Below are 24,684 nucleotides of genomic sequence, written 5' to 3'. Positions count from 1 at the left end.
CTAAATAATGACTTAAAATCTGTTTGTGAGTAAGGTTTTGAAGAACCGATTATTACTATTTGCTTCATGTATTTTCGATAGCATTGTTATGGCCTCTTTCTGCTTTGATGGGCTTTCATTGTAGGCTTCTGAGGAAGTTATTTCCTCTCCTTAAGATAAACCATATACTGTATTTATTTTGCATTTATAAACAACCAGACATTTGTTTTTCAAGTAACTTGCATGATTGTCTGTTTGATGAGAAGGTTTCCTTCTCAGGGTGTCTCCCCTCCACTGCTTTTTAGCACGCTTAAATGTATCAATGGACACTTCCAAGTTCCCTCTTGATTTGTTGTTGAAAATGGACACAAAACCCAAAGACAAATATTTGTAGCTTTTCTTTCGTAGCATGTGCGTCTTTTGAAGTTATATCAAGGCAGTGTTTTTACTTGTAACAGCTCTCTTTATTCTCTTAGCTCCAGCGTCTGATGATGAAGGCAGCACAGCTGCAACAGATGGCTCAACTCTTCGGACTTCACCTGCAGACCATGGTGGCAGTGTAGGCTCCGAGAGCGGCGGCAGTGCAGTGGACTCTGTGGCTGGTGAGCACAGCGGTAAGTCTTGTACACCGGTGTCTGTACATCTGTGTTCTATGTCACAGGGCTTTACCAGAGTGAGAGGGGGTGGGTAATCCCAGGCAAAGATAAAATCTCTGCTCAAATGGATGATGCCATGCATCATTTTATGGTTACTGCCAAAGTGGCATACAGACTGAATATTTGCTAACTTTTTGTAGTTCTCTAGAAGTGTGGAATCTGACGTAGCTTTTGCTGTCCTGTAATAACAGAATACAGGAGCCTAGAGCGAGACTGCAAGAATTCACTGTATTGCTGGATAAGTTTGGATGGGGTCAGATTAATTTCTCTCTTTGTTTGGTTTTTTTTTTGGTTGTTTTTTTTTTGATTGGGACTCATACCTAGCTAAAATAATCACAGACTTACATAAAAAAATTACGTCTGTGCTGCCCATCCATGCCTCTTCTGACTCAGTTTAAATTACTGCTGTGGAACCAGTTCGATTTTAGCCACAAAGATGAGGCTGACGAACAAAAGAATGCTAGGGGTGCTAAGCTACGTCTGTAGAAATGACTCTCTTCTAGCTTTATGAAGATAACCAAAATCACGGTCTCCTTAGAACTGTAATTCCAAAGTCTAGTTCAGCTGCGTCTATTGCTATGAAGCAGGCAAGATGCATGTTCAATTGTGCTGATGCTGTCTTTCCTGGTTTTTTATTTTTCTTTTTCAGTGTCTGGCCGTAGTAGTGCCTATGGAGACACAGCAGCTGAGGGCCACCCTGCTGGGCCAGGCAGCGTCAGCTCAAGCACAGGCGCGATCAGCACTACCACAGGCCAGCAAGAGGGAGATGGTTCCGAAGGGGAAGGGGAGGCAGAGGGAGATGTCCACACCAGCAACAGGCAAGGGGCTTTGTTTTCCTCTTCAGGAATAGCACACCTGACCCTACAGTGTCATTGTTCATAGAGGAGTGGACTACAGGTGCTGAAATTCATGGGGTGTGATTTGTTACTCTGTTGGATAGTAAAAACCAGAAGCGAGAAACATGGAATAGAGCAAACTGCTATTGCAAAATGCCTCCCTCTGTGCATTCACCATGTAATGTGTCACACATACCAAACGTGTCCCACAGACTGCTGCCTGGACGAAGCGATGAAAAAATCCTACATGAGTCTAGTAAACCGAGGAATCACTAAAATGCAGCTTGTGGACTTGTGAAATTCAGTGTTAGGGAAAAAAGTATGTGCAGGAGTGCTGAGCTCTTTGGAAAGATCTGCCGTTTTTCATTCTATGGGGACAGATGCTCAGTCATTTTTTCAGCACAGTTCAGAACGGATTTGTAGTATCTGTTTCTAGACAGTGGAATTCGGCAGGTGGTTGTGCTAGGCAGTGTAGTTCCTAAGTGAGTAACTGTGTCCACTGCCAGAGTTGCTCTGCATCTTTGACAACTTGACTCTCAAGTCTGAGGGAGTGCACTCCTGTCTGCAGATCTGACAACCTTAGGATTTCCTCATGCTCTGAACTTCTGCGGCAAATTGCACAAATTGTTGGTGATCCTGCTGGGTCTGGTATTTCTTGGGATCTGTCTGATCCTGTGGCTTCTGACTTCCCAGGCTGCACATGGTCCGACTGATGTTGCTGGAGAGGCTGCTGCAAAACTTACCTCAGCTGAGGAATGTTGGAGGAGTCCGGGCTATTCCTTATATGCAGGTAGGTGAGGAGGGTCAGGACTTAAGCCTTAATCAAACAGTTAATCACTACTACTACTACTGCTGTGTTTCTGTTTGCATGTGCTTTTCCCTTTCTCTTTCCTGCCCATTCACAGCGTGAGTCCATCTCTAAAGTGTTGTGTGTTGCACAGCATTCCTTACCCTACAGCATTCCTTGCCCAGGGGTCTTTGCTAGACTTGAACCTTTTTTGGTATTTGGGAGGGTCTTTTGGGTTTATACTCAATGTTCATATTAAGGTGTGATGGCACAGGCAGAATTTGGGAAAGAATGTAGATTAATCAAGATAAAATCTGCAGTGTTTTGTGAAAGATCATCTGTATTTATCTTGAAAACATGGAGCCTGCCTTCTATTAATTCTCTGACTTGTATTCCCAGGTTATTCTGATGCTCACGACAGACCTGGATGGAGATGATGAGAAAGACAAGGGAGCTTTAGATAACCTTCTGTCCCAACTGATTGCAGAACTGTGCATGGACAAAAAGGTAAGCTGTACTATGTGCACACACTCTTGATTTGCTCCTTCTTGACAGGGTTTCTTTCCAGGGGGGATTGGATGCATGGAAGTCACAGAAACACATTGCTGTATGGATGTGTTCAGGCAGTTTATTTCTCTTGGCTCACTTCACATAAGGTAGAAAATGACATGAGTCTCACTCGCACTGTTTCCTGGTTCCGGCATCCACAACTGAGCATGACAATTTGTTTCGCTTGAATTAAACTCTTAAAACAGACATGATCAGTAATGCATGATTGACATATATAGCTTTTCATTTGCGTAATACTGTTCTCTGGCATCCAGGCCACTGTCTGCCCTTATATTGAGGAATTTGTGCTGCTTTTTCAGTATTACTGCTTGAGCTGAAATTAGCAATGCTTCATGAGGATCAGAGCACTGAAATTTAGATGCTTAGGACATTGCTTACTTCCAGATCTGAGCACAAGCAAACTCTCTCCTTGCAGGATGTGTCTAAGAAAAACGAACGCTCTCCTGTGAATGAAGTGCACTTGGTGGTAATGAGGCTGCTTAGTGTGTTCATGTCCAGAACTAAGTCAGGATCCAAGTCTTCCATTTGTGAGGTACATTCTTCAAATTGCTTTGTCAAGGGGTTGATGTGCTTGGGTGGCTTTTGTTCATCAAAGGTGGTCTAAAAGCTGCTAACTGAAATAGCTGATCTAAATCTGAAAAAGTTAAAAGTGCTTTGGAAAAATTTGTGAGGAATCTGTAATGTTATTTGACTCTTGTGAAAAAAGATCTTTGCCGAAACTCAGAATGAAGGAAACTGACATGCGAAGACAACTGGTTTCACTTGTTTTGTGCACAGTTTCTGACTGAGCTAAGGGCAGCACATTACTGATGTTATTTAAAACTGTCTAGCAGGTTTTTGCCTTGCATCTTACTGGTGCTGAAGGGGTTAAAGAGGATTTGTAATGTGATTATTGGAAAGCAATATGCTGCTGTGTCAACGTAAAAGTCGCTAAGAGGATTCCTTAGATATTTGTTGCTAAAAGGTACAGTAATAAGGCATAAAAAGCAGTATGTGTGGTGGGAAGGAGATTAATAAAAAAGCATAGAGGTTAAAAAATTTAGTCTGAACTGCATCAAATTTTAATGAGCTTATGAGCTGTGGGGTTTGTTTGGATTTACAGGGCTGCTTTAATAGTTTTATTTACAGTAGCTTTTTCTCCAGCCTTTGTTATTCACTTGAGCTTCCCACAGAAATCAAAGCTCATCGTCTTGCAGAATGCAGGTGGAGCAATACCTGGGTGGAGCAGAGCCTCTGAGCAGCATCTGCAACAGGGACTCTTTCTCTACCAGAATTCACGCCCAGCTGGCCAAATCCCAGATAAACAAATAGAAATCCCAACTTTGGAAAAAAAAAAAAAAAGGGGGGGGGGGGGGGGTGTGGGGAGCCGGGGAAGGGGAGGAAAAAAAGCCCTAGTCGTCTAATCCATAGCAGAGTGGCCTCTGGCACATGTGTCGAGGGGAGATTAGACTTAAGAGGAGATTTTATTTGTTTTCCTTTACTAAGCACTTGTTCAAAAGAGTCTCTGTAAATATTTGAGTTGCTTTTCATAAACACAAAAAACCAAAAACCCCAACCTCAAACAAACCCCAAACTTAAAAGCTGCCTGTAAAGTTTCACAAAAACCTGCTCTCTTATCCATACTGTCAGCAACTGCTGTCTGATTCTCACCGCTTCCCCTGCTCTTCCAACACAGTGGTTCTCAGTCAGGTGCTTTACTAATCCATCTCCTCTTTGTTTTCAGTCTTCCTCCCTCATCTCTAGTGCCACTGCCGCTGCGTTGTTGAGCTCTGGCGCTGTTGACTACTGTCTGCATGTGCTGAAGTCTTTGCTGGAGTACTGGAAAAGCCAGCAGAATGATGAGGAGCCTGTAGCCACCAGCCAGCTCCTGAAACCTCACACTACTTCTTCTCCACCTGATATGAGCCCTTTTTTCCTCCGCCAGTATGTGAAGGTGAGTCCCACCCTATGCTGTTAGCTTTACATGACCTGTGTTAAAAGGCTGCTGCACAGAAGCAAGTAAAAGCATCCTTGCAGAACTGGTTTTCCCTTAGCAGTGCAAGTAAAATCCATTGCTTTAGTGCGTAGTTACAACTGGGATTGCTCTGAGTTCTCTCAGAGCAGCCTAGCTTGCTGTTTCCATCGACGCACCCCTAAAGCAGGCTGTGGAGCTGCTGTCACCGTTTCTGGTTGAAGTGTTAATCTTTCCGAAGGGAAGCTACTCCATCGCGTGACTCCTTTTGCTTGGCAGACAGAATTTCTGAACCACCACTACTTAGTGTGGCAAGGAAGCCGAGCAGTTGATGGGGATTTCCACACTAAATCCTAGACTTGTTCAACCACCACGGTGCCTTTCTGCTAAGATGCTGCTGGGGAGGGGGTGCTTTGACACAAATACAGGTGCAGTGAAAAAAGCCTGGTTAAACGTAAGAATGTCTCCTAAGTTGAAAGCTCGTATGTTAAAATGCCTTTTTACTATGGACTAGCTTACTGCATCCTAATAGTTGCCATCTAGTTAAAGTCCTCGTGCAGGTTTGTTGGCTTGTTTTTATTTAAATCAGCTGGGAACGTTTCTTCTGGCTGCAAAGATGCAGAAAAGTTCTGGGTTTAGAAAAACAATAAATGCACCCTGTAGCTTGTCATGACACCACCCTGGGAGGGTTCGGTGCCAGAGCCTGATTGATCGCTCTTGCTTTCAGGGTCATGCTGCAGATGTTTTTGAGGCCTACACTCAGCTCCTGACAGAGATGGTACTGCGGCTGCCTTATCAGATCAAGAAGATTGCAGACACAAACTCCCGCATCCCACCTCCCATCTTTGATCACTCCTGGTTCTACTTTTTGTCTGAGGTAAGTGAGAACGTGATACACCTACAGATTTTAATGACAAAATTGCAGTAATGCTGCCTTTCATGGGAGAGGTGAGCTTTTGCAGAACTGATCTCAGATCCATCTCTGATTTTTAATCCCCCTTGAAAGCAGGTGAACTGTTGGCTTTGTTTTATTCCTGTTGAACAGGAATCTATAGGAAAGGATACATGAAAAATATATTGCTATTATTTCCTGTAACTCAACGTTTGCTGCCAGAAAACTCGAATAGAAAACCTTCATGTAACATTGTGCTCGGCTGTTGGTGTTTAACTTTAGTCATTAAAAAAGAAATCAGTAAGGTATTTGGAGTGTATCTTTTCAGTTCCTTTGGTGTTGTATAGCTTCTTACTTGAGATAACAAATTATCTTACATTTGCACAAGTACGTGGTAGGATTTCTTAATTAGGCTTGGTAGCTTTGTATTTGAGGTCATAGATGACAAAGTGGTTTTCAGCAGCGGTTTGACAATTGCACAGCTCAGGATGATGCAGTGGTGTTGTTCAGTGTTTCTTCTGCCTGTGACTGACTTTTATAGGGTGACTTTACCTTAAAGCTGACAGATTCACAAATGCATCACCTGTATCTTTTCTTTGTGTAAAAAAACACCATATTTTTGTTGGCGCAGAGGTTGCAAACTGGTGAGTTTGCAGTGCTGATGTTGTAGGCTTTTCTTTGTCTAGTACCTGATGATCCAGCAGACTCCATTCGTGCGCCGCCAAGTCCGCAAGCTTTTGCTCTTTATCTGTGGATCGAAGGATAAATACCGCCAGCTCAGAGACCTTCACACGCTGGACTCTCATGTTCGTGGAATCAAAAAGCTTCTAGAAGAGCAAGGCATTTTCCTTCGTGCCAGTGTGGTCACAGCAAGTTCAGGCTCTGCTCTGCAGTATGATACATTGATCAGCTTGGTAAGGAAAACTGTGCCACTGCACTAGGAAGAAGTGTACGTTGCATTTATGTAAGATGTCAGTAACAGAAATACTGACGTGCTGATGATTAATCCTGTCCCATTGTGCTTTTCAGATGGAACATTTAAAGGCTTGTGCAGAGATCGCCACACAGCGAACAGTAAACTGGCAGAAATTCTGCATTAAAGATGACTGTGAGTTCTTTCTCCGAGAGTATTTGAGGGAGCAGAGGGGATGCAGTATGCATTTTGGTTTCAATCAAAACTTCTCAGCTGGGGAAGCTCAGCAGGGAAGAAGTGGGGGACACACAGCTGAGAGTTTTGAGTAGGATTGAACTGTTTCCAGTACTAAGTATCACAGTGCTGTAATTGCATCTGTTCCGTAGCTAAGAAACACAATATGTTGTAATGGATAACTTACAAGAGCAGGAATAGGAGATCTGTGTTCTCTTGCTTGTGCTGCCGTTGTTCCAGTGTGTAATTTGGAATGAAACACTTTATCTTGGTCTACCCAAATGTTGTGCTTCTGTAGTGCAGGACAGGAAGGTTCTATGAGTTTGTGGGATGGTCCTTGTCATGTTTAAAGGGTTTTTTTGTTTTCAGCTGTGGTTTTTTGGCTTGCTTTCTTTTTTTCTTTTTTTTTTTTTTAATTCAGGCTTCAAAGATTTTCTTTTTTTCTCTGCAGCGGTTCTCTATTTCCTCCTTCAAGTCAGCTTCCTGGTAGATGAAGGAGTGTCGCCAGTTCTCCTGCAGCTGCTGTCTTGTGCTCTGTGTGGCAGTAAAGTGCTATCTGTGGCTTCATCCTCTGGATCATCAAGCACCTCTTCCACCTCTGCTCCTGCAGCATCAGGCTCTGGGCAGACAGCAACACAGAGCAAATCCTCCACTAAAAAGAGCAAGAAAGAAGAAAAGGAAAAGGAGCGAGAGGGTGAGCTGCAGCTGTGCCCGTTTCTGTGGGTGATTTTAGGGATGAAGTCCGCTCCTCTCTGCCTTTCTTGTTCTGTTTAGAGAGAACTGCTTGCTTCTTACTGTCATAAATAGCACTGTTGTGAGAGGGTCATGGTTTGTGGCAAGGGCACTTGCAGACTACAGCAACAATTGGGGGAGAAGAGTAGGTTTACCATATACAGATTGGAGAGGGGCGAAGATAAATCAGTATGCCATAAGAGTTGGGGCTGAAATTAAATGCTGAGTAAGTCACAACCCCACTGTGAATATTTATTAACCATAGTGGGCTTTAAGTTGTCTAATGGAAGTTACCGATTCTAACGACGAAGTAGCTTCCACCTACTTGCCTGTCCTGGGTTGTAGGAGGTTGAAATGCTCATGGGGACTAAAACAAGTACTGGAGATGCACACCCAGTCAGCGCTCCTCTTCAATGATTATGTTCAGACTTGTTTCCTCTGTCTGACTTGTAAGCTGTGCTGGAGCCAGGGCTGCTGCTTAATGGATATCCAAAGTCCTGGGAAAGTAATTAAGCTTTCCTATAAAAGTCATGGGCATAAATTCTCTCTTGGCATAAATTCTTCAAGGCACTGTTTTGGCTTTCTCTATCAGATGATTCTCTGTGAGTCTTTTCACTGCCCTGTGGATTTATCCTTGACTTCTAATCAGAATGTGTAGCACATTTCTCACATACTTACTGGCAAGCTTTCCAGCGGTGGTCTTCCATGTTACTCAGGAGTGCTAGGTTATATTTTTTGGGAAAAGAAAGAAACATTAAACTTGCTTGTTGCCTGAAACACAGTCGTTTGTCCCCATTATCCTCGCTCTGAGATGTATAAAATAGGCAGCTGTTCTGTCTGCGAGATATTCCATTCATCTGCTTTCTTAAGCCTTTCTTGTGCCACCCGCTGTCCCCTAGGTGAGAGTTCGGGCAGTCAGGAAGATCAGCTGTGTACGGCTCTGGTGAACCAGCTGAACAAGTTTGCTGATAAGGAGACCCTCATTCAATTCCTGCGTTGCTTCTTGCTGGAGTCCAACTCATCCTCTGTGAGATGGCAGGCCCATTGCCTTGCGCTCCACATCTACAGGTGAGCTGGGAGGGAGCCTCTGACCCAGCTCTTCTTAGCCAGCCTCAGCTTGGTTATGGAGAGCTCTTGGTGTAAGAGTTAATATTTGAGCCTCTGTCCTGAAGAGCGCTGAAGCTTGCAGATGATTGCATCCCCTTGCATTGCTCACGCTATTTTGCAGTTATTGGGGCTGGAGGTAGTTGTTGTGACTTACTACTTGAGTTGTCATCTGCAAGAAGCGTTTGATTTCTGTCTGCAGAATCTGGCTCCTGACATCTGTGTGTGAGCAAGTGAATTTCTGAGGCAGGTGCAGACTCATGTAGTTAAAAAGTTGGGAGTTAGGTAGGGCAAGGTACACTTCAGCGTGCTGAACTCCTTCAGAACTCTGGTTGTTGCAAGGCAGCTGCTTTCGTTTCAGAGAGTGCTAGAAAACAGCTGGTGGCAAGAAGTGCTGAGATTTAACTCTGTGAACTCTGATGTTGAACATCACACAAAGCAAGATAATACTTTCAAGTTCAGTAAACTGTAGCATGTATTTTACTTTTGAATAAGATTGTGTGCTGTGCAGTCTATATGGCTAATTTTACAAGCCTAATTGATATGTAATTTGTTCAACAGGAACTCTAACAAGTCTCAGCAGGAATTGCTGTTGGATCTCATGTGGTCAATCTGGCCAGAACTTCCAGCTTATGGAAGAAAGGCTGCCCAGTTTGTAGATCTCCTGGGATACTTCTCTCTGAAAACACAGCAGACAGAGAAAAAGGTACAGTGTCATTCTGCAAAGGTGGTACAACATCCCAGGTCCCGCTGCTTCCCTTGAATTATGTTAGGGCTTGTGGATGATACAGCTGGGACAGACTTTCTGTCATGACAGGTTCTGGTGGAAATTTTTTTTTTGTACCCAAAATCCGAATGTTAAAAAAGGCAGGGTCCTTAAAAAATTGGGGAGTGTGGATTTTTCATTGTATTGTTTTGGAGGGTTTGGTGGTGGTGGTTGTTTTGAGAGGGAGGGTGTTGTTTGTGGTTTTTTATTTAGAAGAAACCTCCTTTCCGATAGGAAGCCCTTGTGGGAAAATACATTTACATGCTAGCTCTAATTTATAGACTTTTGATATTTCAGTTCCTAGAGATCTGCTGTAATCGTAACTTTTGAACCAAGGAGGTGGTAGGATTTCTTAGGGGAGCAGTGCACTTGGGAACAAATGATTTGGATGCACTGATGCTTGCATGCATATGTTTAAAGAGCTGGGAAAGCCTTACAAATCTTGGCAGACAGTTGTAGTGATTCTCTGACAAATAACTGTTATTGTGGTAAGGGTCTAATTTTAGGATCTATTACATTCTTGGGTAATGATTTAACCACTTAAATTCCTGTGGGTATAGTGCGTGCATCTTCTGGGGGACCTGGAACACCACAAGATGAGAAATCTTTATGTCTTTATAGCAATAAAAAATAACGTTGAGAAGGCAGTATTTTCCTAATTGTATTTCAGTTGAAGGAATACTCCCAAAAGGCCGTGGAGATCCTCCGGACTCAAAACCACATTCTTACCAACCACCCTAACTCGAACATTTACAAGTGAGTTCCTTTTGACTTTGATCCATTTCACTAAAGAGCTATTTAGCTGTGATCCACAGGGATACACGCAATCCTTTCAATAAAATTGTGGTGGAGGAAGGACCCCTACTGAGATTGCCTGCTTGCTGCAGCTGGTCTTGGGAGAATAGCAGATTCCTTTCTGCCATCTGAAAAATGTGACATTCTATGTGCAGTAGTTTGGCTTTAGCTGTTTTGATTTAATTTTTGGTAAATGTTACAAAATATTTAACCAGTTGGGGAATATAGACTTGCAGAATTCAGTGGTTTGTTCTGAGTCATACCTCAGCGGTTAATGATTATAATAAAATGCTGCCTAGTGAAAAACAGGAATTTTCAGCGTGCTTCTAACACTTCTGTTACTACATCTGGGACTGGGGACTGCAAGTAAACTAAAACTGTTGTGTTTAAAACACAGCGAATGCCAAATTACATATGTTGGTATTCTTCCCCTCGTTGCAGCACACTGTCTGGGCTGGTGGAATTTGATGGCTATTACCTGGAGAGCGATCCTTGCCTTGTCTGCAACAATCCAGAGGTGCCCTTCTGTGTAAGTAACTGCTGTTCTTAAACCCTTTGCGATTACAGGGATCCTAACAGTTTACAGCAGCGTGATTTCCTGTGTTTCTGAGGTTTTGGGGATGTAATCATACAGGGAGTGTGTCCTTGGTGTTGTCTCCTCAGTACATCAAGCTTTCCTCCATCAAAGTGGACACGCGGTATACTACCACCCAGCAGGTGGTGAAACTAATCGGCAGCCACACCATCAGCAAAGTGACAGTGAAGATAGGAGACCTGAAACGAACCAAAATGGTCCGAACCATCAACATCTATTACAACAACAGGACTGTGCAAGCCATAGTCGAGCTGAAAAACAAGTACGTTCCCTTTGTCCATAATTTTTTGCGTGCAAGTCTCTGAATTTGACATTGTGTTTTCTGTTGAGGTGCCTGGCTTCTTGCTTTGGCTTGTTCCTTCTTAGACTATTACTCATCGCTGTCAGCCCACATTGGGTTGGATTGTTCTGAATCTCCTACAAGAAATTGTTGAAGAAAAGATCCAGCTTTCACCTAGAGCTTGACATACGCCTGTAAAATTTGTGTGTGCAAACTTTGTAGAGGCTCAGTTTTAAGCACTTAATTGTCTGGAAACTGGTAGTAATACCAAGAGCACCTCCTGGAGAGTTTGACTCAGAAAGGGATTAGGACCTTGCAGCTTGTCCAGAAATGCAGAAAGCGTTAACATCACTTGCTTGAAGCCATCTAGTAGAATTAAAATCAGAGGTTGGATGGCCTAACTCGGCTGCTGCTTGCTTTACCTATGAAAAATGCCTCCTTTTCAATACGTTGCTCAGTCTGGAGCCAGTTCTGCTTATATGCTTTCCCTTCTTACTTCTTGAGATGTTCTCACCAGAATCAGATCTCTTTGGCTTAGGGATTAATCTGTGCCTGCCGCTTATTGCTTATTTGAAGTCCTAATCCTCTGTGACATCACAAGTGGCTGCTGTGGAGAGGATTATGATGTCACAAAGAGAGGATTCTGACTTCAGGTGGAGAATAAGCAGTGGGAGCAGATGAGATCTTTAGAAATAAATATCCTGTTTTCATGCAAATGTCCCTACTAATAAAAAAATGGAGGTGAAAATCCCTAGAAAATGTCTGTAGAATTAAAGTTTTTCCATGAGGCATCAACAGCTCTTTAATCCCAAACAGTATCTCTCTATGAAGAGGATAAAGGCTTAAAATGTATTTCTGGCTACATATCATGTCAATACAGAAGCTAAGGAAATGAATCCTAGAACTGCTCTCCATTCATCCCATTTAAAGTAGATTTGGAGCTGAGACGGTTGCGTTTGGCTTCTCTTCGTACGTGGGCAGGGAGGGTACTTCCCCACTGAAAAAATCCCTTCTGTTTTCTTCCCTTTTCCCAGGCCGGCTCGTTGGCACAAAGCTAAAAAAGTCCAGCTGACCCCAGGCCAGACAGAGGTGAAGATTGACTTGCCGCTGCCCATTGTGGCTTCGAACTTGATGATTGAATTTGCAGATTTCTATGAGAATTACCAGGCTTCCACGGAGACCCTGCAGTGCCCCCGCTGCAGCGCGTCCGTCCCGGCCAACCCGGGGGTGTGTGGGAACTGCGGTGAAAACGTGTACCAGTGCCACAAGTGCAGGTAGGTCATCCTCGTTCCTCCCCACGGAGCCAGCGCCAGGGGTTTTCGGAGCCCTTGTGCCGTTGCCCGTGTTGGCTGTTCAACCAAATACCCTGCTATTTAAAGACATGATTCCGGTTAATACAACTGCACAATCAAATTAGTCGAGAAGTATAAAACAGGCTTACAGGGATTTAATGTTAATAGGGGCTAACAAAGGAAACCTGATATGACAATACTGAAAAAACACAGAAGTTTCAGATCGAGCACTCTAGAAGTTTAAAAAAAGAAAATTCCCAGGAGGAGGTTATTTTTGGCCTGCCCGGTTCCAAGGGTGTGCGGCTGGAGTTCGCTTACACGATTGCAGGGGGGTTTCCCGCAGGATCCCTGACGTAGCCTCTGGATGGACAGTGCTCACTTGTCTATTCAGAGCTTTTGTTCAGCTCTCCTCATTCAGAGCAGGGCTCAGGGCGTAATTTACTGTGTGCTATTCAAGCTTTCACTACAGTATTATAAATCCTTCTCTTTGGTGAGTTTTGTCCCCTTATCTGATATCTCTTCTCCCCTTATTGTCCCACAGTCCTCTCTAATCCTCACGGGAGTCAAGGTGTTGAGCAGAGTCTTTCCGTAGATCAGGTGACTACTGGTATATTGAAAGGTTTCCACATCCCTTCTTAAATTATGGGAGCTATAAATCAGTTCGTGTCATGCGACCCTAGCCTGCAGCAGGATAATAAGTATGCTGTAGCTAGTCCCACTGCAACTGGGTAAAGAGTGAAAGCTATTGAAAGCCTAGACCTTACAAAACAAAGTGGTTTCCTTTTATCTGTGTTCTTGTAAAGGGCACAGTGCCCTAGTCTGATGTTCTACTGGGAATTACTGTAGTTAAAGTAGAATTGTTAGGAACAAATTCACATCTGTTTCTGCTTTTCCCAGCCAGAATGTGGTACTGCTTCTGTAAGGAATTTTTTTTTTTTTTTTTTGCCTGATTTGTAGGTTTTCATTCTCATGCACCTCATGTATTTTCACTTGTGGCTTCCCCAGGGCAGTTTGGTAGGTTAGACATTTTAAGGACCATCCTTCTCTGTTTCCTGCGTCCCCTCACAGCTTACCTTCCTTGCCTCAGTTACCTCGATAAACCTCAGCTGCATTCTTGGACCTTTCTGGCTTGCCTTTCAGGTCCATCAATTATGACGAGAAAGATCCCTTCCTTTGCAATGCCTGTGGGTTCTGTAAATACGCTCGCTTTGACTTCATGTTGTACGCCAAGCCTTGCTGTGCAGTGGATCCCATAGAAAATGAAGAGGATCGAAAGAAGGTGAGACTAATAGCAGATTCATTAATGAAATACTGTATCTCTTGGCCAGGTCAACAGTGTAGGGACATCAGAGGTCCATCCCTCTTGGGAGTAACATGAAAACCAGTGCTCCTTCAAGGCTTTGCACTGACTAATGCGTTCCTTATTTTCTGTCTTGCTCCACCAAATAAGTAATTCTTCAAAAGACATAATTCAGTGCTTTGCTTATAAACTAGCTATCTAGCACTGCACCTCTTTGTCTTGCTGTACAAGGGGGTGAATTTGGACTGTATATTTTACCATCCCACCTGAGGAGCCCTGTTAATGAATGAAGAACCCACTGCAATATGTGGCCTGTCCCAAAGGGTAAGCGTGTTGAGCTGCAGCATCAGCAGCGTGGTGCTCATGGCAGAAGCAGGGTGCAGGACCGCCATTTGTTTCTTTTTTTTGCCAGAGAAAGGCAAAAGAGACAGAAGATGTGGAAATTGGTGGTTGTAGTCCTGTAGAATTAAAAATTATGTCTGAACATAAAATAAGTTTCCTTTCCTTTTTAATTCTTAGGCAGTAACAAATATCAACACTCTGCTGGACAAGGCTGACAGAGTGTATCACCAGCTAATGGGACACCGGCCGCAGCTGGAAAACCTTCTGTGTAAAGTGAATGAGGCAGCTCCTGAAAAGCCACAGGTAACAGGGGACAGATGGATTGTGCACAGAACTCCAGGCTGGTGAGACACTGGCCTTTATACTGACAAGAGCAACTACAGGTCCTTGCCTCGGCTGCTGTTCTGCCGTAGTTATCTTTGTGTGTAACCTCCGTGTTGATTCCCTTTTGTTTTTCCCTCTGTTCCAGGATGAATCTAGTGGTAGTGGAGGAATAAGTTCTACCTCAGCTAGTGTGAATAGATACATACTCCAATTAGCCCAGGAATATTGTGGTGACTGCAAGAACTCTTTTGATGAACTTTCCAAAATCATCCAGGTATGAGGTGCTTCCATTTGAATTTGGGTCAAGTGTTTTCTTCTGTCACCAGATGCAGTGTGTATCAGAAACAGAAAGCAAGATGTTGCCGTTCTGTGTTTAATGATATCGTTAACAATAGGTGACCAGCTGCATATTTTCAGGGAAATAACAAAACAATCATTTCTAAAAGTTATCGGCACTGTTAGTGCTATGGGATTTGTCACATTTCCAGTGTTACATTGGGGGTGATGTAGACAACAAGCCTTTAAACAGGGCAGGTAACTGGGAGTTAGGCTGACATTTCTACTGGGTTTCCCAAGTCTGCCGTTGATGTGAAGGATTTCAGGTTTTGAGACAGTTGATTAACAGTGTTTCTCCACAAAATACACAGTAATGAAAATAGCCTGTGAATGGGTTTAGCAGTTATGTGCTGCCTCACAATTCCATGCCTTTCATTTCTCCTTTTCTCCGTTTCCAGAAAGTGTTTGCCTCTCGAAAGGAACTCCTGGAATATGACCTCCAACAGAGAGAGGCAGCAACAAAGTCCTCACGAACCACTGTCCAACCCACGTTTACTGCCAGCCAGTATCGTGCCTTGTCTGTTCTAGGCTGTGGCCACACATCATCAACTAAATGCTACGGCTGTGCCTCAGCCGTCACCGAACACTGCATAACGTTGCTCCGGGCTTTGGCGACTAACTCTGCCATCAGGCATATCCTTGTGTCCCAGGGCCTTATCCGAGAGCTGTTTGACTACAACTTGCGCCGGGGCGCAGCCACTATGCGGGAGGAGGTCCGTCAGCTCATGTGCCTTCTGACCAGGTTAGATGGGGTTTGGTGTTGGCAGCCCTCTGACCTGCAGTGAACTCTGGAAAGCTGCGTGCTTGTAAATGCACCATCAGGAAGGAGTAGCTTTATAGGGAAGATACCATCAGCAAACCGTAGACTACAACTGCTTGTATATTTGTTGTCAGCTAAGCTGAAATCCCGGGAGCTTTTGGTATTTAGTGCAAGCATAGCATAACAGTATTCTCTTTTTCCTTCTGGAATTAGGGACAATCCAGAGGCCACACAGCAAATGAATGATTTAATCATCGGGAAGGTTTCTGCAGCGCTGAAGGGACACTGGGCAAATCCAGACTTGGTGAGAGACTCCAGTGTTTTCCTGTTTGTTTTCTCTGTCCCTCTGCAACTGCCGCTGTATTCTTATCATGGCATCTTCTCTCTTCTCGTGGTCTATTTGTAATACAGAAGTTTGTGTCTTGATAGGAGTTAAGATAAATGTCACAGTAAAGCACAAAATGATGTGATTAGGTATATGCCTCAGTTTCCTCAGGCAGTTCTGCCTGTCTTGGCTGTTGCTTGCAGCTCTCTCAAACAGGTTGCCAGTCATCCCAAATGGGCATGGGATTGAATTTACTTAGATCGATGAGTTCTGAACCTGTGCGTTTTAAATACCAGAAAGCAAAAAGAACTGCTGCATCACCAAGACTTCTTAAGCCTTTGAACACGTGTCTGTTACAGGCTAGCAGTCTCCAGTATGAAATGCTGCTGCTAACGGATTCCATCTCGAAGGAGGACAGCTGCTGGGAGCTCCGGCTACGTTGTGGTGAGTTCAGATGACTAGTGCAAAAGCTTTGTTTTAAACTGCTATGCCCAGGTCCATGCACTATAGGAAGACTTTTAAGGAAGGGAACTGATACTGACTCAGTTTGTGATTTGGGTTGAAGTGGAATTGGCACCAGGTAGCTTTGTCCTGGGGTAGTGCTTGTCTTGAAACAGGAGTGCTGAGAAACAGAGAGATGGAGGCTTAAAGGGAAGGATGGCAAAACTCCCTTTCTGTAATAAAAAATTGTTTTCCGTCCATGGCTGCGTGAGAATGTGATAGTTTTGCTTGAGGATATGAGGTCGTGCCTAACTCTAATTGCTTTTAATGTGCCGTTTAGAGCTGTGGAGGTGTGCTCTCTGCAGATCTTGCAGTGGAATGAAAATTTATGTCTGTGTTTCAGCTCTCAGCCTCTTTCTGATGGCAGTGAACATTAAGACTCCAGTGGTTGTTGAAAACATCACCCTCATGTGCCTGCGCATTCTTCAAAAGCTGATCAAGCCACCTGCTCCAACCAGCAAGAAAAACAAGGTACTGCCTTAGATGCTGAGCAAAGCACCTGGAAATTTGCTGATTAAAGTCTGGCACAGTGATCTCGGTGATTAATAACTTTGTGAGGAAGCCAGGGCTTGGTTTTCCTGGTCCCTGTTGCTAGGGAAGCACAAGTCCTGTGACTCTCGTCTTTGCAAATTACAGGTAACTGCTTTCTGGTTTTTACTGTTCTTTCGTGGCTTTGACCACTACTGTTCATAACTGGGCTTTGGTTTTTTCCCCACTCACATTGGAGGCCTGGGGAAAGAGCTGCTTCACAGCTACAGTTTGGTTATTTTGGGCAGGCTTTTGGTGCTTTCAACAGCTTTGTAGAATCAGGGACCTAAATGTGGTAGAATCAAGTACTTTTGACGCAGATTTTCAAATACAGCGCTACTATTCTGATAAAAGTGGTATTGATTGGCTGCTCCTTGATTGTAATTAGGATTTGCAAGGGAGAAAGTACGTTTCTGCTTTGATCTAGCTATCGGATAATCACAGATGGATGGCAAAGATGAGTTTGTTGATATTTCAGTAGTAACTGGAATGAGGCATCTCTCTTAGTTCATCGTTAACAGCAGCTGCATACCCTGCTGTTGTCCAGGAGCTGCATTTGCCTATTCATGGCACAGATGCAACCCTTGATTCTCCTACAGGACATACTCTTAAGGGAACAGGCTGTGGCTTTCTGAAGACTCATAGAGCTTTTTTGCTTATTAGGATGTGCCTGTGGATGCTCTCACCACTGTGAAGCCTTACAGCAACGAAATCCATGCACAAGCTCAGCTGTGGCTCAAGAGGGACCCCAAAGCATCGTATGAAGCTTGGAAAAAGTGCCTCCCTGCCAGAGGTAGTCCTGTGCTTTTAACTCTGCAATTTTGTGAAGGAATGTGTATGTCCCTCCAGGTTTAATAAGGAATGTACTTCTGCAGAGTTGTGTTGGCTTCTGTCCTGTGACATCTGATACCGTCTTCGCACTTAGCTTCACACTTAGACCTTCGAGGTTGTAGCACTGACTTTCCTAAGCTGTGTTGCTCAGACTCTAAGCAGAAAATGCACTGTGCCTGAAGTTAATCAGAGGAATGTAAAAAATGAAACTTGTTGCTTATTTCAAGTAATACCAGCCAACTTGAAAGGCTGATGGAATTCCCTGAGAGGCTGTGGGTTTTGTGTCTGGCTTGGAAGTGAACATAGCTCCACGCAGAGGTGAAAATGGCAGCAGAAAGAAATGAGAAGCTACTCAGCTTCACGACTGCAGTTTAGAGAGTTCCAGTATGAAGAAGAAAATACAATGGCAGTTTGCAGTTAACGGCTGCTGACAATTCTCTTGAGCTGTGTTCAATATTGCAGGTGTAGATGCCAATGGGAAATCTCCCAGCAAAGCTGAACTTCACCAGCTCTACTTGTCAGAAAAATATGTCTGGAAATGGAAACAGTTCATGAGTCGCTGTGGGAAGAGAACTTGCCCTTTGGATCTCAAGCTGGGGCACAACAATTGGCTGCGACAGGTAAACATGGGTGAAAACTCCAGTGGGATGCACTGGGCAGAGTTAACAGTCAGGGATTATTGGTAGCTGGCCACATTTTGTGCACTTTGCAGACAATACAGGCAGTGATGTTTCGGGAGACTGTAATTGACTGCATCTAATTCCATGTCAGTTTTGCAGCTTTGTTCCCTTAAAAATACTACTTCTAAACATTTGTCCAGTAGTCTGCATGTTCTTAAAACTCTGAACCTTTATTTGCCACGGTGCTCCTACCTATCTACTTAGCTGCATTTTGATTATTGAATTTTCATAGGTCCTGGGCAAAAGTTTTTTTTCTTGTTTATGTGGACTAGTATGTTGCCTACACAGTGCATTGTTTAAACATTTTGATGGTGAACAAAGTAGGCATTCTCACAGAATCGAGTGTTTGGAAGAACAAGAGAACGCTGCCACCAGGTCACCAAACTGTCGAAATGTATGCTGTGCCTTTTTGTAAGCTACCACTAGTTTTATCTGTGGAGGTCAAATGATACCGTCTTTTCATGCCCTTCCCTTAGGTGCTGTTTACTCCTGCCACTCAAGCGGCCAGGCAGGCTGCGTGTACTATTGTGGAAGCCCTGGCTACCATCCCCAGCCGCAAACAGCAGGTCCTTGATCTCCTGACAAGGTATTTCTGTGTTGCCACACTTGACAGCTCCAGGATTATTTTTCTTTAATTCCCATGAGAATCTCTCCCTTCTTCCAACTTCTCTCACACCTCTCCCTTGTATACCTCTGGTTCACAGGTCTTTTAAAACTTAATTAGCTGGGATGGTGTAGATTTAGGGATACCTGGGTTTTTTTGCTGCCTGGCCATAAGCTGTTGCTGTTCTATACTTTTTCCAGAAGCAGATGGTGTTCAGCTGTGTGGATGACATTTCCCCTGCCTCTTAGACAGCAGAATAATAGCGTGAACTCTCTTCTAGTTCCTGTGACATAACTTGCCCCAATTGACACTAGTTGCAAAGTTGGGGAACTCCTTTTTGGGACAAAATACCACTTTAGCCATTGAGTGATGACTATCAGTTGTGCTGTTAGCTGGGAGGACAACAGGGAGGATAGATTTCTGGAGGCTTTTTCTTTCTTGTCATGGTGTCCTTAAGCTGTGAATGCCTCTTGTTACTGCGAAGCGGTTGTCAGTTTGTGTTTCTCTTTACTAGCTACCTGGATGAGCTGAGCATCGCTGGTGAGTGTGCCGCCGAGTACCTGGCGCTGTATCAGAAACTCATCAAACCGGCCCACTGGAAGGTCTACCTGGCAGCCCGGGGGGTTCTGCCCTATATCGGCAGCCTCATCACAAAGGTATGGACTTGCATGGAGGAATTAGGTAGCAACAGAAAGCCTGTCCCTGACCTGTCAGTTTGGCTTTTTTGCTTCGAAATCTTCATCTCTTCGTTCAGTGCCCTGTTGCTGACACTCGCCAGGTTGATGAAGTTCACACTCTGGCACTGTCATCTCTGAACTGGAAGAGCTACAGCGGTTTTAGCCCCAGCTGTAGCATTCCCCAGCGCAAACTGCCTGGTACACGTTAATTAACTGCTCTGGGGGCAGCTAATGCTAAAGGCTATAAATATTGCCACACTGCCTTGGCACCAAGGCCCAAGTTGAAAGCTGTGTTAGCTGCCAGACTGGACTCCGAAAGCCCTTAATGACAAGGGAGGATTAGGTGTGCTGCCATCCCTTGAGTGTGAATTACAGCCTGGTGAAGAAGACTCACATTTAAGCTGCAGTCTTCAGAGTGTTAGGTTTTAGGAGTTTTCTGTGGTGATCCCTGGTGCCCTCCAAAGAGGCAGATGACACCCTCCTGGAGTCCATTGTGGAGGGCCACTAGAGCAAAGCGGTGGTAATAGGTAGGTAGAGGGAGAAAACGAGGAGGATGTTTGGGGTAGTTTTTCTCTCCTCTCTTCCTTCCCTCCCCACTGCTGCGTTGCAGCTCTGGTTTCTCTGTGGCTGGCTCTGTGTCTTTGCTGTATTCCTTTGCACCCTGTGTTAGACCCTCCCCAGCTAGTCAATATTGCAGTTTCTTGTCCTTATAGCCTTATTAATTATTTTCAGGAAATAGCTCGTTTACTTGCCTTGGAGGAAGCAACGCTCAGCACTGATTTGCAGCAGGGATATGCCTTGAAGAGTCTCACAGGTATTTAGCAGCATCAATGCAAGTCCTGTAGTAGGACTAGAGATGGGGTGGTTGTTGTTCCAGAACAGCATGTAGCAGAATTTGAGAGACGTTCAGTGTTTTGCAATTTTCAGCATTGGATTTTTGCCATCAATTTATCACTTAACCCCTAAATGGATTTTTCTGTGTTTTTTGTGATCAGTTTGAATTTTTAGTTACTTGAACTGTGGTAATGTATCACGAGCAAACTTCATCATATTACTTTTCTTCTCCATTTCCTAATTACATTCATTGTACAGTATAATTTGTGGGACCATTGTAAACACTGCTGATTCCTACCTGTTGTTTCCTACCTATTTACTCTATGGCAGCTTTTCTTTTTTTGAACCTTCTAGGGCATGCTTTTTTCCAAAACTTGTTGGAAATGGAAATAACGTCATTAACTAGGTCATTCTCTTTTGTATCCTCTTCCGTGTTCTTCAAAAATTAATGGCCTAATTCATAAAGCCTGGCTTCTGGCAAGAAAAAGCATGTTGATAAATATGTCATGGGAAAGAATGGAAGTGTGTGTTTGATTGTTTTTGTTTTGTTTTTTTTTTACTTTGTTATAGGAGTGACCAATTTGATAATGAGGTAACTGACAAGTCATGTACCACGCTTGCCTGTCACATCATCAGAGCTAGCTTAAATATTCGAAGGAGAGCAGTCACCTGCTTTTGTAATATCTTACAGTAGAAAAATGTCCAAAAGTGCAGAATTTGATATCAGGCGCTTAGAAAGCTCGTTATGCTCTTTCCGCATTCCCTCACCATGGTCCCGTGTGGTATAATTTACAGAGCAGCTCTCTCGGGCCAGGGTTTTTGCCTCCAACCATTCAGTTCATAAAAGCGAGCGTTAAACCACAGACTGACAACCGGAGTTGTAACAAACCATTTCGTCGTGCTGCTTTTATGATAGCGTGGCCTCTTTGCTCGCCACATGAAACTCAGAGCTAACAAACCGGACTCTCCCATCCAGTTCCTGAATATCTCATTGCTTTATAGGTCTCCTCTCTTCCTTCGTGGAGGTGGAGTCCATCAAACGACACTTCAAAAGCCGCCTGGTGGGTACAGTCCTGAATGGTTACCTGTGTTTGAGGAAGTTGGTGGTACAAAGAACGAAGCTGATTGATGAAACCCAGGACATGCTGCTGGAGATGCTGGAGGATATGACAACAGGTAAAACCGCCTTGGTTCTGTAAAATTCAGAGTTTGGGTCAGCCGAGATGAAAAAGCAGATTGTTACAGCCACACAAAGACCTTCTTTCTAAAAGACTACTGCAGTGAGGGTTTTTTTATGGCTTGGACCTTCCCATATTTCCTTTTGGCACACAAAAGGTAAATAACATTCCTGAAGTCGTTTCTTATTTTCCAGGAATTTAAACCTCCTACTTTTCATGGGATTGTTTTACTGCAGCCCAACCACGCAAAGGGATTTCCTAGTAAACGTACCAATAAATAGCCTTTCATCTTTTAAGTGGTGGATATGCAAAAGAAGAAGGCACTCTTCTTTTTGTGCTTCTTGCAGGAAGATTTATTGTGTATGCTGAGTTAAAATGGAACCTGTAAAAATTGACTCCTGTGTCTTTTTTAATACTTCTGGTTTTTGGCAGGCACAGAATCTGAAACCAAAGCATTTATGGCAGTGTGTATAGAGACTGCAAAACGTTATAGCCTTGATGACTACAGGACTCCGGTCTTCATCTTTGAGAGGCTATGTAGTATTATCTATCCTGTAAGTACAGAGATGGCTGTAGCATTGCTTATAAAGTTAGATTTCTGAAACAGATGTAGTTGCTTGCATTTTGGAACAAAACCCAGTGGTGTCTACAATAATGATTTAATATGAGCAAGTGTAGAACTGCAGTAGTATCACACTTTGGGGTTTTATTATTTAAATTCCCTGCTGTGGCATGCTCTGTGCAAAAGAGCAGAACCAGTAGTGTTGTTTCATGCTGAGGAATTTGCTTACGAAATGATACTAGACATCCTCTGAATGCCACTTGTGGCAATATACGGCCAGATGCAGCAGTGACGAAAGGACTGAAGGTTTAGGGACGTCCTGTCACTTGCTACCGTAAAAATGCAGGAATGGGAGCGTGGTTAGGGGAAAACTGAATCGTTTTGTCTGCTGCTGTCCTTTAGGAGGAGAATGAAGTGACAGAGTTCTTTGTAACTCTGGAGAAAGATCCCCAGCAGGAAGACTTCTTACAGGGCAGAATGCCAGGAAATCCCTACAGCAGTAATGAGCCTGGCATTGGGCCGCTCATGAGGGACATCAAGAACAAAATCTGTCAGGACTGTGACCTGGTAGCTCTGCTGGAGGATGACAGTGGGATGGAGGTGAGAATGGACAAGTGTGGATTTCTTGCACAGCTGTGTGGGGATGCCATTTCTAGGCAGCAGATGATTGCTGGATTGGTGATGCAATGGGAGCATTCTTCTTGACGTTTTATTTTCTTACTTTCAGCTTTTGGTGAACAATAAGATAATCAGTTTGGATCTACCTGTGGCTGAGGTCTACAAGAAGGTGTGGTGTCCCACCAATGAGGTACGTGTTACCTTTGTATTTGTTAGTCAGCACAAAGCACTCCTGTCCTTGATACTAACAAAAACATGGTGGAGCGGGAAATCACACGAGTCAGGATTTCTTTTCTGGCGTATATTCTTGGGCATAACTGGTCAGCACCTTTTTGTGCTCCAGAATAGACTGTTAGTCAATTCTGCCACACAAGTGATTTAAAAACACATAATGCTGACCCAGGTGAGTGTATTGAACTTATATGTGTAGCTTGTCAGATACATGAACTGTCTTCTTGGGTGACAAACTTTCTTCCATTCCTCCAGAGAAATAGCTGAACTTTGTGTCACCGCCTTTCAAAGCGCGTTTCACACTCCATCTGCATGTGACAGTTTAATGTGTGTGTACAGGCAGGGACACCAGATTGCTCCATCAGTCTGTGCTTCGGAGATGAACCCAGGTTATTTACACAGGGAGCATCCAACATTTCTCCCTGTTACTTTGCGCTTCTGCTTTTGTGCTTTTCACGTAGGGATCTCAAGAACTTGACCGATTTCATCCTCCCAGTTTGCTCTTAGTAGTCTGCATTGCCAGTGTTTCAGATGAGGAAACAGATGCAACAGTGTTAAGGAACTAGTTCCTCATGTCACAGTGAGTTTGTTCCAGAGGTGGATGTGGTCTGGAACAAGCTCTTCCTTTTTTTGTAGCCACTAAAACAAACCCCCACCGAGAAGGAATCCATCAGACTAAATCTTGCCCATCGCAAATACATTCTTCAGAGGCACTGCTGGTAGCACTTGAGATTATAAAAGAACACTGATTTGCACAGCATTTCTTGTTCGTTCCTCATTTACTCTTGGGTTGCAGTCACCTTTGACTGAAACCTCGATTTCCTGAAAGCATTTGTTTGCTATGCTTGTGGGGAAGAATTCAAACAAAACGCCTGTGTTCGATGTATCGTGCTATGGGGAATGGTTCTCATCAAGCTCTATTTCAGTAGAAAAGCCTTCTGTACTGCAAAACCAAGCTCAAAGCTAGGTGACAATGATAATTTTTTAGTGAGGTACCAACTTGGATAGGGAAGTGAGGTGCTGGTCTGAATCTGTGAATTCTAATTCCAACTCTTAACCAAGTTAGTGAGGGAAAGCATCACGCGTGCTGCCTCAGCCTGCTTGCCCGATCGGAGCGGCGAGGTGCCGTTCCCGTGAGATGCCAAGCTGCAGCTGACGTGGGGCTCTCCCAGGATGCAGTGCTGGTGGTGAAAGGCAGAGTTTGCTCAGCGTTCCTGTTGACGAACAGCTTTCATCTGTCTTCCTTTGTGTGCACCTCCGCAAAGCGCTTCTGGAGCTGCGGCTCACGTTCCCTAGGAAATAGACAGGCGCACAAGAACGCAACCTCAGGCCCCTTTTTGTTTCCCTTGTCTCTCACTGGCTTTTTTTGTTCATCTGCCATTTTACCAGGGCCCCTGTGGTGTTAATTGCTGGTCGCTAGTGTGGCCTTTGAGCAGATCTTCCCCCCGGGGCTTTCCCTGTGCTTATGTATTTGCTGTGACATTAAGCACTGCTTATTCCACATTAGGCTTAGTGCGCTCTCTGACAGGTTTTCTCTTGCAAGGTCTCCTGCTCCCAAATCTGGGATTTTTCTTTTCTGCTTTTTATTCAGACCTATGGATTAAAATGGAAAGTTTAGTGATACGCTGTCAGTATTTCCAGCTGGAAATGCATGTGGAAAACTAGCCCTTT

General features: G+C 44.0%; 1 protein-coding gene across 6 annotated transcripts in view; it reads left to right on the top strand.

Annotated features, from left to right (window-relative positions):
• Positions 1-24,684, top strand: part of UBR4 (ubiquitin protein ligase E3 component n-recognin 4) — a 78,720-nt gene that overhangs the window by 38,847 nt on the left and 15,189 nt on the right. For 2 of the 6 annotated variants that reach the window (XM_055705858.1, XM_055705855.1), the window contains 32 exons: positions 462-593; positions 1,285-1,453; positions 2,165-2,261; positions 2,658-2,765; positions 3,244-3,360; positions 4,552-4,761; positions 5,507-5,656; positions 6,358-6,585; positions 6,701-6,779; positions 7,270-7,512; positions 8,450-8,618; positions 9,216-9,360; positions 10,091-10,176; positions 10,657-10,744; positions 10,879-11,072; positions 12,125-12,364; positions 13,523-13,661; positions 14,202-14,327; positions 14,494-14,622; positions 15,083-15,426; positions 15,658-15,748; positions 16,129-16,213; positions 16,614-16,741; positions 17,462-17,591; positions 18,092-18,249; positions 18,786-18,895; positions 19,428-19,569; positions 20,323-20,404; positions 21,427-21,600; positions 22,035-22,156; positions 22,567-22,764; positions 22,892-22,972. In XM_055705858.1, coding sequence (XP_055561833.1) covers positions 462-593; positions 1,285-1,453; positions 2,165-2,261; positions 2,658-2,765; positions 3,244-3,360; positions 4,552-4,761; positions 5,507-5,656; positions 6,358-6,585; positions 6,701-6,779; positions 7,270-7,512; positions 8,450-8,618; positions 9,216-9,360; positions 10,091-10,176; positions 10,657-10,744; positions 10,879-11,072; positions 12,125-12,364; positions 13,523-13,661; positions 14,202-14,327; positions 14,494-14,622; positions 15,083-15,426; positions 15,658-15,748; positions 16,129-16,213; positions 16,614-16,741; positions 17,462-17,591; positions 18,092-18,249; positions 18,786-18,895; positions 19,428-19,569; positions 20,323-20,404; positions 21,427-21,600; positions 22,035-22,156; positions 22,567-22,764; positions 22,892-22,972 — 4,694 coding nt within the window. Of the gene's footprint in view, positions 1-437; positions 594-1,284; positions 1,454-2,164; positions 2,262-2,657; positions 2,766-3,243; positions 3,361-4,551; positions 4,762-5,506; positions 5,657-6,357; positions 6,586-6,700; positions 6,780-7,269; positions 7,513-8,449; positions 8,619-9,215; positions 9,361-10,090; positions 10,177-10,656; positions 10,745-10,878; positions 11,073-12,124; positions 12,365-13,522; positions 13,662-14,201; positions 14,328-14,493; positions 14,623-15,082; positions 15,427-15,657; positions 15,749-16,128; positions 16,214-16,613; positions 16,742-17,461; positions 17,592-18,091; positions 18,250-18,785; positions 18,896-19,427; positions 19,570-20,322; positions 20,405-21,426; positions 21,601-22,034; positions 22,157-22,566; positions 22,765-22,891; positions 22,973-24,684 lie in introns of all 6 variants that reach the window. The other 4 variants (XM_055705857.1, XM_055705854.1, XM_055705856.1 and 1 more) reach the window with 2 other exon arrangements.

This window comes from Falco cherrug, chromosome 3 (assembly GCF_023634085.1).
Source record: "Falco cherrug isolate bFalChe1 chromosome 3, bFalChe1.pri, whole genome shotgun sequence".
Lineage (NCBI taxonomy): Eukaryota > Metazoa > Chordata > Aves > Falconiformes > Falconidae > Falco > Falco cherrug.
Note: the sequence above shows the minus strand (reverse complement) of the source record. Positions and strands in the feature narration are given on the sequence as shown.